This window comes from Nothobranchius furzeri, chromosome 5, assembly GCF_043380555.1.
Source record: "Nothobranchius furzeri strain GRZ-AD chromosome 5, NfurGRZ-RIMD1, whole genome shotgun sequence".
Taxonomy (NCBI): domain Eukaryota; kingdom Metazoa; phylum Chordata; class Actinopteri; order Cyprinodontiformes; family Nothobranchiidae; genus Nothobranchius; species Nothobranchius furzeri.
This window is the reverse complement of record NC_091745.1, coordinates 45,620,628-45,637,466: the sequence shown is the minus strand read 5'-3', so window position 1 is coordinate 45,637,466 and position 16,839 is coordinate 45,620,628. Positions and strand designations below refer to the sequence as shown.

General features: G+C 41.1%; 1 protein-coding gene across 1 annotated transcript in view; it reads right to left on the bottom strand.

The window, feature by feature from the left end:
- Window positions 1-26: 26 nt before the first annotated feature.
- The window catches only part of entpd3 (ectonucleoside triphosphate diphosphohydrolase 3), an 18,207-nt gene continuing 1,394 nt past the window's right edge, over window positions 27-16,839 (bottom strand). Inside the window, exons 2-10 of the mRNA XM_015949156.3 lie at window positions 13,155-13,292; window positions 10,385-10,502; window positions 10,068-10,227; window positions 6,802-6,961; window positions 6,482-6,709; window positions 5,337-5,600; window positions 5,140-5,250; window positions 2,038-2,175; window positions 27-1,354 (exon numbers count right to left, since the gene is read on the bottom strand). Coding sequence (XP_015804642.2) covers window positions 1,166-1,354; window positions 2,038-2,175; window positions 5,140-5,250; window positions 5,337-5,600; window positions 6,482-6,709; window positions 6,802-6,961; window positions 10,068-10,227; window positions 10,385-10,502; window positions 13,155-13,289 — 1,503 coding nt within the window. The 5' untranslated portion in view covers window positions 13,290-13,292 and the 3' untranslated portion in view covers window positions 27-1,165. The remainder of the gene's footprint in view (window positions 1,355-2,037; window positions 2,176-5,139; window positions 5,251-5,336; window positions 5,601-6,481; window positions 6,710-6,801; window positions 6,962-10,067; window positions 10,228-10,384; window positions 10,503-13,154; window positions 13,293-16,839) is intronic.

Genomic DNA, 16,839 nt, shown 5'->3' with positions numbered 1-16,839 from the left:
AATGTGGAGCAACAATCACAAAAACATGCAGTTCAACGATATGTTTATTATTTATTAGAGTAATGATCAATATGAAGACATTACCAAAACAGATGTGCCAGTGCAACCAGTGAGAAACATGCATTAGGTTCTCTAGTGCAATGACAAAATAACCAGTACACTTGAAACCAAGTTTTTACAGATACAAAGTTATTGTGTTGACATAAAAACAAAAAAGTTGTTTCAATGAGTAATTTGGACTTCCTTTTAGATATTATGGAATGCAATTCACTCATAATTTTAAAAAGTAATGAACACTCAACAACACTTTAAGGGCAGTTCAGTACATCGTTGGGGAACATTACTGCTAATAAGTGCTTCGATTGCAGCAGAAACTTTTTAGCATTTCTTGAAATAATTTCAACTGTTTCCAAAGATTTTCTTTGTTCATTTTAGGAAGTTTCAGGATTATAAGCTGTTGTTCGGCTGGTCTGACCTTGAAGTTAAAATTCCTCAGTTATAACTGTAGAAATATTTTGGCAAAGACAAAAAATCTTCAAGAACCAAGAAAGGAGGCTCTGTAGCTTTTCAAAATGCCACCGTGTGCATCCAGTGGATTATGTGTTGGGATGGTTTTCATTCAGTAAGTCAATAGCAGATGAGCACCTGCTGTAGATTTCAACAGATTTTTACTGCTACATTAAAGCTTTAGGAGAAAGTAGATGCATTTTAGTGCAAATACATTTTTCATACAGGAAAAAAGGCAACAAATTAAAACCACACTTGCTTTTGCATAAAGTTACAAGTGAGCTGCCAAGTGTGAAGACGTGAGTTTATCGTATTTTTTAAGTATACACTGTGCAACAAGAACAAGCAGAAGTTGAATTTTTAGGGGTTTCATTCATTACTCAACCATTGTGCTAATTGTTTGACCAAATATGAAGACATCGTGATTGATGCTTCCGTAGCTTCCCTGAGATACAAAAGAAACGGCGTTTGAGGCTTTTTCAGCTGCTCTTTACAATCCTGTTACACTGACAACTTTAGAAATGGAAATAGGAATGTTAATTTGGGCATCACTATTTTTTACCATTATTGAAACTTGAACACACATGCTACTTTACAGCATTCCTCAACTTACAAATATGCCTTCTTGGCTTTTGGCAATTTGCTGAGTCACATGTTCTCAGTAGCAAGTACGGATGAGGATAATAAACACTAGAACAACAGTTACAATGATCAAAGCTGAAAATAAAAAGATAAGGCCAGCGAAGACGGGGTTTGTCATTGGTGGGATTTCTTTTACTTCAGACGGGATCATGTTGGACAAGCTCAGCATGTAGCCCAAACTCCAGCCTATGTGTGTTTCCTTTATCTGCAAGACAGAAAAGACTGTCATCATACATGTACAGATGTGTTTCTTCTGTTGCTGTTAAGGCATAATACATCACTTTTACTAGAGAAGATTCCACTTTAGGCATCAGATGAGTCATATCACACAAAGAACATTGCAGTAAAGACACCAGTGATTCATGATTCATTGTAATGACAGTCTACTAACTGTCATTACACCCCCAAAGGGTCCTAAAGCAGCCCAGACTGCACACTAACTCACTTGTTCAAATATAGAACCATCAAAGCTGTTTAGGAACAGAGTTGGATATTGCCTAAAGGGCCGTTTATGAGCAATTAGGAAACTGCAGCTATATTATCTGACCACTGCTTTCTGTCTCACGAGTGTGCAGACAAGGGATGCCCCTTTCTAGTCAAAGAATGTATTTGTGGGAGCATGTATTGCATACTTTCCACTTGAGTTTTGAATGTTTGAGATGAGACGATTGGTGTCAGTGATCCATGTTAGGACTCGGTGGGTGGCCCCCCATGCATGCATACTATGAAAGCTGGTAAACGCCTGATTTTGGGAATTTACAGTAGTGGCTGTTTGACTAAAAGTTCCACAATCTAATGGTTGTGTTGCAGTTCTTCTCAGTAACATGAGATTTGTTTTGTTGCTATTACTATAGCGTTCAATAGTTTTATTTGTAATGTTCCACTTACCGTTTTTTCGAAGTGAATATTTTTCCATGTTTCTTTATTAAACTTGTATCCATCTGCCAAGAGTGTGAGGATGTAGCGAGTGCTATAACAATAGGTCCTGAGGTGTTTGTCAGCAATCAGTGATTTTTGTTGTTTCAGCTGAAACAAAGAGAAAAAAACCAAGGTTAGTACAGTGATGCGCTGTGGTTTGCTGGGTGGGCAGCATCAGTAAGAATAGAATAGAAGAATAGAATAATCCTTTAATAGTCCCACAAGGGGAAATTTGGTTGTGTCAGCAGCAACATCACACATATACAAACAATGCAGGACACAGAACAGAAGCACAGTTATTACATATTTACATCATGGACAATAGTTACCAGAGCAGAGTACAATACAGTTGTTTATATAAGCGCACACATAATGTGTAAGCATAGCAGGATACTGAAGATGTTAAAATAGTTTTAAAAGTTTAAGATGATTAAAAGAGTGCAGATTGTTTATTTTTTACCCGTTCATTAAAAAGTAGACATGTAGCCTTCAATAAATTATTGCATGTATAAGCTGAGAAAAAGTAATGTGTAAGTTATAATTGTAGAAGTTATTACAGCACTGATGCCGACAACTGTTTTTTTTTGGGAGCAGTTCTGATTGTACAGTCTAACAGCTGCAGGGAGGAAGGACCTTCGGAAACGCTCCTTCATGCAGCAGTCTGTCACTAATAAAAGTAAGAAAGATCCAAGCAGATTTTAAAAGGTTGGAAAAATAACTGGACAAAAGCAGACATTTGAGTCAATGAAGACATTTCTCCCTACCAGGGATCTATCCCATAACTCATGATGATTCATTGTCCACAGACTCATTTAGCTCCAATTATGCGGAAAGCTTCAGAAAAACCTCATCCTGTTTCTATTTGTCTGGCCACATAATCAAGATCTATGTAAAATACATATATTGTGCTAATTTGAACTACCCTCTGAATATAACCTCCCTATTGTTTTTTTTTTTATTTCTTAAAACTGTTCTTAATGTTGATGCACTGCTAGACTTCCTGGTTTGTGATTCTATGATCTATTCTCAGCAGCTTTCTTTTGATTTTTGTCACTGAACAAAACTGTTTTCTTCAAGAGCTGAACCTTCCTACCCTACTAACTAACTAACTAACTAACTAACTAACTAACTAACTAACTAACTAACAAACTAACAACTAACTAACTAACTAACTAACTACTCTCTCTAACTACTCTCTCTAACTATCTAACTAACCAACTCACTAACTAACTAACTAACTCACTAACTAACTAACTAACTCACTAACTCACTAACATACCATACCACACCACACATACATAGCAGCAAGGAAAAAGTTCATGAGTGAGGAAACACCAGGCCATAAATGGAAGCCTTAAGTGACAACTTAACAGGGCAGAGATGGTGCCAGTCTCACTGAGAGGGGAAGAACATTCATAGATGGAGCAGAGAGCAAAAGGTGACCAGCAGACCTCAGTGCCCGGTCCGGCATGTAAAGGGTCATCAGGTCAGACAGGTAAGCCGGGGCAAGGCTTTGAAGACAAATGTCAGAATCTTAAACTTCACTCAGAAATGTACAGGAAGCCAATGGTGACAGGCCAGGGCAGGAGTTATATGGTCACCTCTAGTGGTATTATTTAAGAACATGGCTGCTGCATTCTAGACTACCTGCAGCCTATTTAGAGCAGAGGCAGGGACACCAAACAACATCTAAGTTGCTCACTCCAAATGGGAGTTGCTACAAAGAACCGGTGAAAAAGGAGTACATGATCTCCCACCAACTGTCTTCTTTTGCAGTATCGGAGATCTCAAAACTCAACCAGTTATATGTGGCTTTGCCAACTAATTTAAATATGTAGGTGCAGAACCATTTCCTGTTTTATACATTAAAATTACTGTAAGGAAGTTAGAAGTTTTTATGCTCGCAATTGCCACTCAGGCCTAACTGCAGCTTCAAAAGTAAGCTCGTGCATGAGGCGTGCATGCTATACGTGCAAACTCCTTAACGAAAATAACAGCTGAGACAGTCCCATGTGTGTACGTGTGTGTGTGTGTGGCCCGGAGGACAGAGGACAGGAGAACACGCAGCTAATTAATTAAATAATTTGGTTCTGTACTTTTCTCTTCAGCACAGCCGACAAAGGTTTATGATGGGTCAGTCCTCCTGCATGCTCAGATCATTCCCTTGTCTTGCTTGAAAAATTGTTCCAAAATGAAAGTTGAACCCACATCTTTTTTGTCTGTGAATTCAATGCCTTTCGGTGAGTCTCAAATAAGAATTTGGGCATCTTATTACTGTAAAAAATATATCATTCATGTAAAAAAGAAACTCAAAATGACAAATTATGTTCACAACTGGAGTCGAACCCAGGTCTTCTGCATGAGAGTCAGACAACTAACTAGGTGAGCAAAAGCGCCAATGACGTTCAATCTATCTGTAACATTTATATCCTTGATGACAGCTGAAACAACGTCAATCCAAAGAACGGTTCGGAGCAAAAATGGCTATTTTGTTGCTAATTTGCAGGAAATATCTAGAAGAAAGTTCTACAGAAAGTAGCTAAGGGTCCTCAGAAATGTAGCTAGGTTCATCACTAGGCGTTAGGAACAGCGACAAAGTCGCTGAGTTGGCACTGCCTCACTCTCTGCTGCTAAAGCTACGGATAGCAAATGCTACGGGCTATGCCTGAGCGTGAACGCGCATGAAGCAGCCTGCTCGACCCGAGCATTTCTCTTTTCCTGTGATTTTACAGAAAAACAGGCAATCACAGTAAAAATGCCAGGGCTCATTCTACAGGACCAGGGCATTGCAGGAGAATGTATGAAGAAGAAATGTATTATTTCTATACATGTTTTGGCTGTCAAACTTGCTTATGGTCCCTTCAAAAGCAACACTTTAAAATCTATTCTTGCCTGAACCAGTAACCAGTGAAGTGAGTAAAACACAGGTGTGGTGTGTGAATTTCCTGTGCGGCTGAGTTCTGAACTGCCTGCAAATTTTGGACACTTTTCTTAGGCAAACTAATAAAACCACAGAAACTAGTCCTGCAAGAAAAATCGTGCTATAGACTGAATGCAATTAGGAAAACCTACCACGGTCCAAGGTGTTTGGCAGAAGTTCTCAACTGAAGCTTTGAACTGATCAAGATCCGACGTGCCATTCACCATCAGAGCTTGAGCCAGGTAGTAGAATCCAGCGTACGCCTGGTAAGAATGTCAAAGACAAGCATTCATCTTCTCTGCATTTTCACCTGTTTACTTTGACCTGTGACAGCTGAAATAAATGTTACCATGAATTCTCCGGTAACGGGTGGCTGCTCAACCCCATCAAAGGAACAGTGTGATGTGGAGCACGTTTTGAAATCGAATATGGACTTCACAATTTCCCCACATTTTTCTGAGTCTGGAGCACCAACCAAGTACAGCTTTTGATCAGGGTTGTAGGTTCGGGCTTTCTTTGTGCACTCGGTGTCGTAAATTTCTGAGACATTCAGGGTGGTGTTGTAACCTCTTGGGTAGCAGGGGTTAACTATGGAAGTTGGGTTGGAGGATTCCTGAAACATTGAAGGAAATAAACATGTCAAATGATTGAGAAGATCCTAAAACTTTAGAAATTGTAAAAGAAAATTAGTCAAAATAAATAAATAAATAACTGAAGAATTTTGAACTGTAAAGGAAGACATTTTCTACTTTGAAGGCCCAATGGCTGTCTGTACTTGTGTATAGTCATTAAACCTAACATTTATCATTAGGTCCCTATAGCAACTCATCACCTATTTTCAACATAGCATGTATCTCCCTCTGCCATAACAAGAGATACATAATAAAGTTAAAAGCTACCAGAAATTGTGCATTTCATGCAGGCTAATGTGATGACATGGATGGTTCAATCAATATTCTTAATGACATAATGCATTCTTGACTGTTCTCTTTGCCTGTTTGGAGCAGCAGTATTCACTAATCAATTTTTAACAGCACATTAATGGATTCTGGCTTTCAGTTTAGCTATGTACTTTTGTTTGTTTTTTTCTGTCAATTCGGGATGCTCTTTAGTTATGAATGTAGTTATTTCTACAATTTGGTTTGCAATGGACTTTTAGCCTTTACTCAGCTTCCCAATCATCTGAACTTGCTTTACGTCCTGTAATACAACAGATGTTAATTAAAGCTCATTAGCCAGATCTTTTCTTTTATTATGCCTTGTTTTATTTTTTTCTATTTCATAATGTGTCTTATGGCCTGCTTTGTCTTTGAAATAAAATTTAATGTTTGCTGATATGTCAGACTTTTTCTGTTTAGGTACATTTCCTAAATGTATAAAAATTTTGTTTCATAAATGCATCTTACAAGAAGAAACTCAATAAATGTGACCCTCAGAAACTCATTCTGTCTTATAAAAGGGACAATTCAAATGCAGACAATTCCTTATGGGTACCTGGACTATTTTGTCAAGAATCCTCTTGTCAGCCTCATTTTTGCCATAGCAGAGGAAACTGTGTGTGTAGACGGTGTACGGGTAACCGTACAGTTTGACCTGCAAGTAGTCAGGCCCATTTCCACGTTCCTGAACTTGAAAGGCAATCTGTGTTGACGCTCCACCAAGGTCCATGGAGCCAACCGTCTTCGCCCCCTGTGGGTGCACATAAGCGTTCCAAAGGTTTTTCTGTGGACATGATGGAGACAGGTCATGTCCAGTAAGCAGCATGTTTTCTTCATTTCACTTTTACACAGATAAGCATGTTTTCTCTGCCTTACCTCAAGGAAGTTTCCCATCAAGTAGTTGACTGTGATCCAGCCGTACAGCCCTTCTTCCTGCCCAGTCATTATAGAAGCATTCTGGAAGTTAAAGGGCAGTGAAGTCAGGTACCCTCGAAGACTTTCCATGACTTCTTCAGATCTCTGTTTGTTTTCCTCTCTTGAAAAAAACAAAACAAAACAAATGGTAAAAACATTTCTAAAGCATGGAAATAATCTTTTTTTCTTACAGCTTTTATTTAAAAAAATCTTTCAGTTTGACGTTTGTGTTGTGACACAAATATTGATCTTTCTATAGCATTTTGTTTGCTTTCTGAAATTACATCAATGAACACCCAACGTGCTATAAAAAACCTTGATGACTGAGCTGAGAACTTAAACAAAATCATATAGTTGAACTTTGACATTTGCATCATCTTGTGATGTTGAAAAATCTACACATGAATAAGAAGAAAACAAAAGTAGATTATATTTTTAGATCTTCAAACATGGTAAATTGCCTGTATTTGTATAGGACATTCTTAGGGTTTCACAACCCCCCAAGGCACTTCACAACACAATCAGTCATCCACCCATTCACACGCTGGTGCGGATGAGCTACGATCTAGCCACAGCTGCCCTGGGGCACACTGACAGAGACAAATAAATTATCAATGTGAATAAAAATTCATGTTTGAACTTCCTGAATCCTGGAACAATCAATCAATCAATCAATCAACCAATGTCCCTGCAGGGAAATTTTCTTTGCAGCCAGGTGGTGATTAACATGCTCAGTCCAAAATACACTAACACAAGTACAACAGAAAAAAGTCTTTAAAAAATCAACATTAAATTTATTGGATTTCCTAAAGTTCAACAGCACAGATGAAAGTTTTTCTGAACCAATAGACGGATCATCAGTCGTCTGCAGACTGATCAGTCTGTCAGCTGAGAATGTCTGTCTTTGAACTTGACAGAATATTGTCCTGTGTTTCATTCAGAGTGGTAAAGGTTGTGTTGGATTGTTCATTAATTAGAGAACATAAACAGCTTTGCAAAGAACCAACAGCAGTGGGTTGGGGTTACAGGCTTGCCCCTCCAGTGGTTGGAAATCTATTTGGTCAATAGGAGTTTTTGTGTTTGGAAAATCAATATCCCTCAATCTGGGAACACCTCAATTGAGGGGTCCCATAAGGCTCTGAACTTGGCTCCCTTTTGTTTACAATCTATCTCCTACCATTAGGCGCAATAGGAAACGCAAGGTGAAATTCCACTTTAATGCCGATGATTGTCAGCTCTACCTGCCGGTTTGCCAGGGAGCGGGTGGCTCACTTTCTCCTCTCCTTGATCATATGGAGGATAATAAGTTTTGGATGAGCTCCAGTTATTTGCACTTAAATGAGAGCAAAACTGAGGTAATTTTGCGGACCCCTGGTAGGACTGCTTGTACTTGACGTACATTCCTGTTCTTTCCACCTCCGACAGATCACTAAAATCAAGTCAATACTGTTGAGGGCTCATTTAGAAACAGTTTTACATGCATTTGTATTGTTACACCTTGACTAATGTAATGCTGTGTATGCTGGTGAGAGTTCAGGTGTACTTCCCACAGCTCAGTGGCAAGCTTCTTGTCTGGTACTACGAGGAGGGAGCATATCACTGGCTCTCAGTTGAGTATCGGGTTAGGTTTAAAACCCTGCTGTATGTGTATAAGACCCTACAGGGCGCTGCCCCTAACTATCTCTTCTCACTCCTCCATAGATATACCTCCGCAAGGGCCTTGCGTTCCCAAGACAGGGAACTCTTAGAAGTATCACGTTCTAGATACAAATCTAGGGGTGATCGTGCGTTCTCTGTGGTGGCCCCAAGCTTATGGAACGTGTAGCCTTTGCTTGTGAGGCAGGCACCATCCCTCCAGTCTTTTAAGTCTCGTTTAAAGACACCTTTACCAATTGGCTTTTTCCCATCAGTCTTTGTTTTATTGTGATTTAATTATTTATTGTTTAGTATTTGTTTTTACGTGAACATTTATTATCACTTATTATACCTTTTTTATTGTCTGAGTGTTTTCTTTTGTATTCTTTTATTATGCTTTAGTTTCATTTTTTACTGTAAAAGTGTCCAGCACCCTGGGCTACTACAACGATAGTGGAAGGAGCTATAGAAATAAATGATGATGATGATGATGATGATGATGTTGATGTTGATGATGATGATGATGATGATGATGATGATGATGAAGACGATGATGATGATGATGATGATGATGATAGAGAAGTATCTTCATTTAGAGCGTGTTTTGAAATTATTACAGTTGAAAATAAAGCTATAAGGTGCACATACGCACATGCACATACACACACACACACACACACACACACACAATATGTCATAGCCAAAAGATCACAGGTATCAATTGCTATTTAAATTGTTCACACACACCTTGCCTGTTTTCAGAGCATTATACATTTTTCTCCTAAGTAATTAAGTAATAGTAACTCAACAAACAGTTTATTTCTGTCAGATTGATGAAAACCCCTTCACTCCTCTTCAAAAGACCGAAACAGTCAGATCATATCCAGTCACAAGGGTTTACCGTGACCTTTTAGGATTTTGCAAACTACTCTTACCTACAATGATAAAGCCATTTTTCATCAGACATTTTGAGAGTAGAGCAGGCAACAGTAGCTCAGGAGGTAGAGGGAGTTGTCCAGTAAGTGAATGGTTGTAGGTTCAATCCTGGCTCTGACCAAAGAATGCTGCTCTTGTGTCCTTGGGCAAGACACTTAACCTGCCTTGCCTGCTGGTGGTGGTCGGAGGGACCAGTGGCACCAGTGTTCAGCAGTCTCACCTCTGTCAGTGCGTCCCAGGGCAGCTGTGGCTACATCGTAGCTCATCTTCACCAGCGTATGAATGTGTGGATGACTGATTGTGTTGTGAAGCACCTTGGGGGGTTGTAGAACCCTAAGAAGGTACTATACAAATACAGGCTATTTACGAAGGCACGGGTGTCTCAATGAGGGCCGCATTCCGTTTCTGCACCTGTGTATGTTGGTCGTTCTGTAAAACTGTTTACAAATGTATTTTAAGCACATCTAGCTCCATTTAAGACACATGTAATCTTTCTATTCTTTGTAGGTGAAACATTGGGCTTTTCTGTAAAACTCAATTAAAGAGTTCTAGATCAGAAAATGCTGGTATCAGCATTTCATTTTAGCTGATAAAACTGGACTGAAGCATAAGTGGATTGTTGCATCACCCATGAGAATAACCAAAAGTGTTCTTACTGTAAGAGTCGCATTCCCGCTGTAGCTCCCAGAAAGAGAGGCGTGGTTTTGTGCTTTGCTTCTGGAATACTTTTGATGATGTCATCCATACAGCGGTTGAATCCCTTCCATGTTTCTTCATCTTTAATGGGATCGACTTTCATCCCCGAGATAGAAACACCTAAGAGCACAAAGCTGTGGTAAGATTATACCTTTCACCAAAGACACGTTAAACAGTTTCCATCTTGATTATTTAAATAATGGTTCACACTGTGTGCAAAACCAGCAAGAACTTTTCATGCAAAAGCAAGAATTTTCCTAAAAATGTTGAAACTCACCTTTGACTTTACAGTTCATTCGTTCAGTCACTATTCCTGTTTCATTCTCCTTCTCTCCTGGCCATTCATACAGATACACGTTGGAACGAGATGAACCAGAGTCTATCACAATGCCAAACTGTGAATAAAAAAAAATTGTGAAAGTAATGATGACAAGGTCATGAACCAATTGTCCATCCATCCATCCATTATTTTCCGCTAATCTGGAGTCGGGCCGCAGGTGCATTTCGATGTTGGGGAGCGGTGGGTCTACACCAAGCCCCTCCCGGATAACCAAGCTTCACACCCTATCTCTAAGGGAGACCCCAGCCACCCTGCGGAAAAAACTCATTTTGGCCGCTTGTATCTGCAATTTTGTTCTTTTGGTCACTACTCAAAGCTTGTGACCATAGGTGAGTGTAGGAATGTAGATCAACTGGTAAATTCAGAGTTTTGCCTTCTGGCTCAGCTCTCTTTCACCACGACAGACCGGTACAACGCCCGCATCACTGTAGATGCAGCACCAATCCAACTGTCAATCTCACATTCCATCTTTCCCTCACTTGTGAACAAGAGCCCGAGATACATAATCTTCTCCACTTGGGTAGGACCTCATCTGTGACCTGGAGAAGACGTTCTACCCTGTTCCGGCTCAAGACCATGGTCTCAGATTTAGAGGAGCTGATTTTCATCCCAGCTGCTTCACAATTGGTTGAGAACCGCTCCAGTGAATGCTAGACATCACTTTCTGATGAAGCCAACAGGACAACATTATCTGCAAAAGACTCAATAATTAGGCCACCAAAACAGATCCCCTCAACACCTTGGCTGCGCCTAGAAATCCAGTCTATAAAAGTTATGAAAAGAATCGGTGATAAAAGGCGGCCTTGGTGGAGTCCAACTTTCACTGGTAACGAGCCCGACTTACTGCTGTCAATGCGGACCAAGCTCTGACACCTGTCCTATAGGGCCCCAACAGCCCGTATGAAAAGGCCTGGTATCCCATACTCTCGGAGTACCCCCACAGGGCCCCTCACAGGGCCCCCACAGGGCCCCACAGGGCCCCCCGAGGGACGCGGTTGAACGCCTTCTCCAAATCTCCAAATCCACAAAACACATGTAGATTAGTAGAGCAAACGCCCACGCACCCTCCAGGAACCCCCTGTGTATAGAGCTGGTCCAGAGCTGCATTCCGCTTGGACTGTTGGTACCCATCAGCTGCCTCTGGAGTCCCACAGGCCAAAAAGACCTAATAGGACTCTTTCTTCTGCTTGACATCATCCCTTACTGCCTATGTCCTCCAGCAGGTTCAGTGATTGCCGCCACGACAAGCACTGACGCCTCAATAATGGAGACACAGTTCTGTCTGACTTGTGAACTAAATTGTGAATTGAACCTGCCAGGTCTGACCAGCGTCCTCCCCCACATTAACTCACCACCAGGTAGTGGTCAGTTGACAGCTCCGCCCCTCTCTTCACCAGAGTGTCCAAGACATGCGGCCGCAGATCAGAAGAAACAACAACAAAGTCGATCATCAAGCTGCGGTCTAAGGTATCCTGGTGACAAGAGCGCATATGGACACCTTTATGCTTGAACATGGTGTTCATTATGGACAATCTGTGACTAGTGGCCTAGTGATTGAGTGTCCGCCTTGAGACTGGGAGATCAGGGTTCACATCCTGGTCGGGTCATCCCGAAGACAGAAGAAATGGGACCCAATGCCTCCCTGCTTGACACTCAGCATTAAAGGGTTGGATTGAGGGTTAAACCACTAAAAGGTTCCTGAATGTGGCTGTGTCTGCAGCTCACTGCTCCCCCAGGGGATTTGTCAAATAAGGAGAACCACTCCAGAGTGGTAGAGTGTCTAACCCCTCTCAAGGAAACTGGTTCCGGAGCCAGAGCCATGTGTTGAGGTGAGTCCGACTATATCTAGTCGGAACCTCTCAACCTCATACACCAATTCAGGCTCCTTCCCCACCAGAGAAGTGACATTCCACGTGCCAAGAGCCAGCTTCTGTAGCTTAGGGTCGGACTGCCAAGGTCCCCGCTCTTGGCTACCACACACTGCACCCAAGCCTTTTGGCCCCTCCCACGACTGGTCCATGGGACTGGCCCATGGAAAGGGGGACCCACGTTTCTTCTTCGGGCTATGCCCGGCTGTTTTTCATGGGTGAAAGCCCGGCCACCAGGTGCTCGCCGACGTGCCGCACCTCCAGGTCTGGCTGCAGAGGGGATCCTCGGTGGCCTGCGTCTGGGCGAGGGAACACAATTTCCATATATAATTTTCTTCATAAGAGGTATTTGAACCAATGTATGAAACTGCAAAAATAAAGGCTAAATGCTGCCAGAGTTACCACACGGACCAACTGCGCCCCCCTAAAAATTTCACTGCCCTCATCTCAGCCCCCATGAAAAATTTCTGGGGGCACCACTGCCACCATTCTAACACGGTTTCTTACTGAAATCCTCTTTGGAGTGAAGACATTACCTGACATAGTTCATCATAAAAAGTGTGTCTAGTGTAATCTCCTCTGTTGATCTGTTCTAATTACTTTACTTTTTCTTACTTTACAACTGATAAATCAATGGAACAACTAGATGCAGACTCATAACCGTAACAACGTATGTTGTTTGTTTTAAAGAATTTGTTTATGCAAATCTGGATCTCTGTCCAATTCAAATGTTGAGAAAGAAAGTATTTTACCAAAAAGACTTACAGAAAAAGCCAAAACATGCATGTATTATGTATGCATTCAACACGTTTTTTAACATCACACGTGTGTGTTTTTACCTCTAAGCTGTACTCTTTTCTCTTCAGTGTGTCCTGGACAACAGCAACTGTGACCAGAGCAGCAATACCGGCCAACAAGAGGAGCACCACTCCAGCTATACGACACTTGTAGCCCATTTTATTTTTGGAGGCCATTTCCTGTTGGAAGCAAGAAATTAAAAGATTGAAAGAGTTGCTTTTAGTGAAAATGGATGATAAACTGTAACAGTAGCCTCTTGAGGACTGATGGACTGAACATTTGCTCAAAACAGCAAAAGATTTGGACCAAACTAAGTGCCACAAACAACAATTGCACAGAAATGGGTGCTGCTAAAGATGAAACATTCATTAGAAAAACGAAAGTTTGTCATGACATCCATGGGTGTTGCTATGTTTGCTCACTGTTGGTCATTTTTTTGGTGTTTTTTTTACCTCTGGGCCACATAAGAGTCAGCTTCTTTAACATGCATGATGTGAAATGTGATTTGAAGAATGTCTGAATACAACAGTAAACACTGCCATTAATCCATGGAGATTTTAGAACGTTTGCTAAACTGCCAGTTGAGTCAAGACATTAGGGCTTTTTGTTTCATTGTTGCCATCTCATTAAATCCTTCAGGCAAAGTCTCTACAGTAAATGTGTCACAACTTGAGTACTCTATTATGGTAAATGGTAAATGGCCTGTATTTGATATAGCGCCTTCTAGAGTGCTGGAACCCCTCAAGGCGCTTTACAACACAATCAATCATTCACCCATTCACACACACATTCACACACTGGTGGTGATGAGCTACGATGTAGCCACAGCTGCCCTGGGGTGCACTGACAGAGGCGAGGCTGCTGAGCACTGGCGCCACCTTTCCCTCCGACCACCACCAGCAGGCAACGTGGGTTAAGTGTCTTGCCCAAGGACACAACGACAGCGAAAGACTGAGCGGGGCTCGAATCTGCAACCTTCCAATTACAGGGCGAGCTCTTAACTCCTGTGCCACCGTCGCCCATATTATACTACTGACTCCCAATGCAACATAGACTGGGTGAACTAAGACAACATATTTGCAGAGGGTTTGGTTTCAGAGCAGCATTACAACAACATACACACGACTGTACTGTTAGAACCGCACTGGAAAAGAAAGGATGACCCTTCAGATCGTCACATGTGGTCACTGTTGCTCTTTCAAATATTTGCCTCACTTAAAGCCCCAGAAAGGTACTAATTTGTTCGACCGTGGTTCGTCTATAGTCATTCTGCTGGAGCTGTTTACATTCAGTGACAGAAATCCGTTTTATTCCAGGTCAGACTTTGACATATAAACGTCTTATATTGGCAAGCTAAAGAATTTCTGTCCCGGTCCAACAAAAGCTGACACAGCCTTTAGGCATGTTACTAAGTAGGCTTTAGAACTGTCTGATAATGTGTTAAAGGGCCTGTGTTGTGTCACTCTACTGTACACCTTCCACAGCAACGGTAGGCACATGAAATAATATAATATTACTGTTGGCACTATTGAGAGGTCATTTTTTATGAGCTATAAGTAATATATGACAATTCCTTCAACCAGGAAATAAGATACTTGGATTTAATGAAAGCCCACGTCTCCCTGTGTGAATTCCACAATAATACACAGCTGTAGACTCAGAGACTGCAGATTCACCATCATGTACCACCTTTCATGAGGAAATAACTCTATAACATGCGTCAAACTGGGATTTTTCATGATATAGGACATTTAGGTAAAATTCAATAAATCAGTTTCTGTTAAGACAGACAGACTGACAGAAGCTTACAGTTTCCATCTTTAGGGTTAGGTTGGATTATCCTGGCTCATCCCTTTAGCTATGCTACTATATGCTATGTGACCACATGTCTTCATTCTGACAACTTTATCATCTCCATATAGAGTTAATGCTGCTATCGACTTTGTTTTCTCTGTTTATCATTCATAGAAATGATGACCCAATTTTCCCATTTAGCTCTTACCTGTCCTTTTAGTCTAGGTAGAAGGCCCCTTATTCTGAGTATTGTTCTAGCTTTGCTGCAGATGCATCCCAACGGAATCATTCCCACAGTCCCCAGTCATACCATCATTACCACCATGTTTCACCAGGATGAGTGAACTCCACTTAAGTCAAAATTCTGTGCAGTCCCCGATTTCCTTCCAGCGAATCTTCACTGGTTGTTGTTTTACAATCCATCGAATCTGGTTGTATCATTCAAGTGATTAATATGAATTGAACATGTTTCATTTTGCATTCTGCTTTGAAATGACTTTTGTTATGAATTAGGGCTTCGTAAATAAACCAGATTTGAATAGAAATTGATCCAAGCTGCCCATGTACTCAGACTTAGTGTTGTAAATCAGTTTGCTTTGATAGCAGTTTGCTTTTAACAACATAAAAATGTAATGATTGTACTGGACTGAGAAAAGAAAATTAATAAGTCTACTGAACAATGGAGTGTGGTGAGTTGATTCTCTGATAAGCTCTTTCTGCTAAATGTGTAATTAATGCACATCACAACATATTGATCTAAGCAGGACTTGCAATGCTATATTTCTTTTAGCTGTGTGTGTGTGTGTGTGTGTGTGTGTGTGTGTGTGTGTGTGTGCGTGCGTGTGTGTGTGTGTGTGCGTGCGTGCGTGCGTGTGTGCGTGCGCGCGTGCGTGCGTGCGTGTGTGTGTGTGTGTGTGTGTGTGTGTGTGTGTGTGTGTGTGTGTGTGTGTGTGTGTGTGTGTGTGTGTGTGTGTGTGTGATCTTGCTGAGTCTGCATGTCATATTTTCTGCAACACCTTAATTATTCTATTTGCAAACTAAATTTGTATAATCAGAGGGCAGCTAGTAAACAAATTCACACAGCTAGAAGAAGAAGAGCAAGTCCTCATGACGTGTCTCTTTCAGTTGCTGATGTGTGTGTATGACATAACAATAATCCTATTCGAAATCGGCATGTTGAATGTTTAGATTTGCTAAATAGGAAATCAGACAGAATCATATAAGGTAAAAGGAGTAAAGTTAAAACATTAAATTAAGACCAGAAATGTTTTGTAGTGTTGTCGTACCCAGGCAGAACTGGGAAGTCTCACAAATGAGTTTCATTTCCCTAAATAAACACACAATCAGTCTCACTTTCATGCTGATTTCAGAGTTTTGGGACTGAGGAGGAGCACAGTGGAGCACAGCCATGATGTAGGGCGTCCACTCAGTAGCATGGCCTGGTTGCCAACAGTTAAAAGCCAAACTGGCTTTTCTAGCCTCTTGTCCACGCTACAACTGCATCATGCCCTCAACATCAAGCTAAAGTGATGTGATTGTTTAATATGTTGCTGCATCCTGACACGGCCTGAGAAAATCATACCAGGGTGGTACGAGATCTGATATCACCTCCAAGTCCACAGATCAACGCAAAGAGGCACTTCTTTACTTGAAATGACCAAAATTATTTTTATCTCATTATAAATGTCATTTTTATTCAGTTGTTTTCTGTCACCGGAACACTATAGTAGAAATAATCCTAACTGTTAACCAAAGCTCCCTACTAGATACAAGCTTAAACCTCTGGAGGCAGGCGTTGCAGATTTGCAACGTTAAAACCTACCTACCTGGTTGCTCCACGTACGTAGTTCATGAGCATGTTTTAACTCAGAAGTACCCCTGAAGGACTTAGTTGTTCGTCCTTTTATCAAAACTTATTTAGAGTCTGAGAGG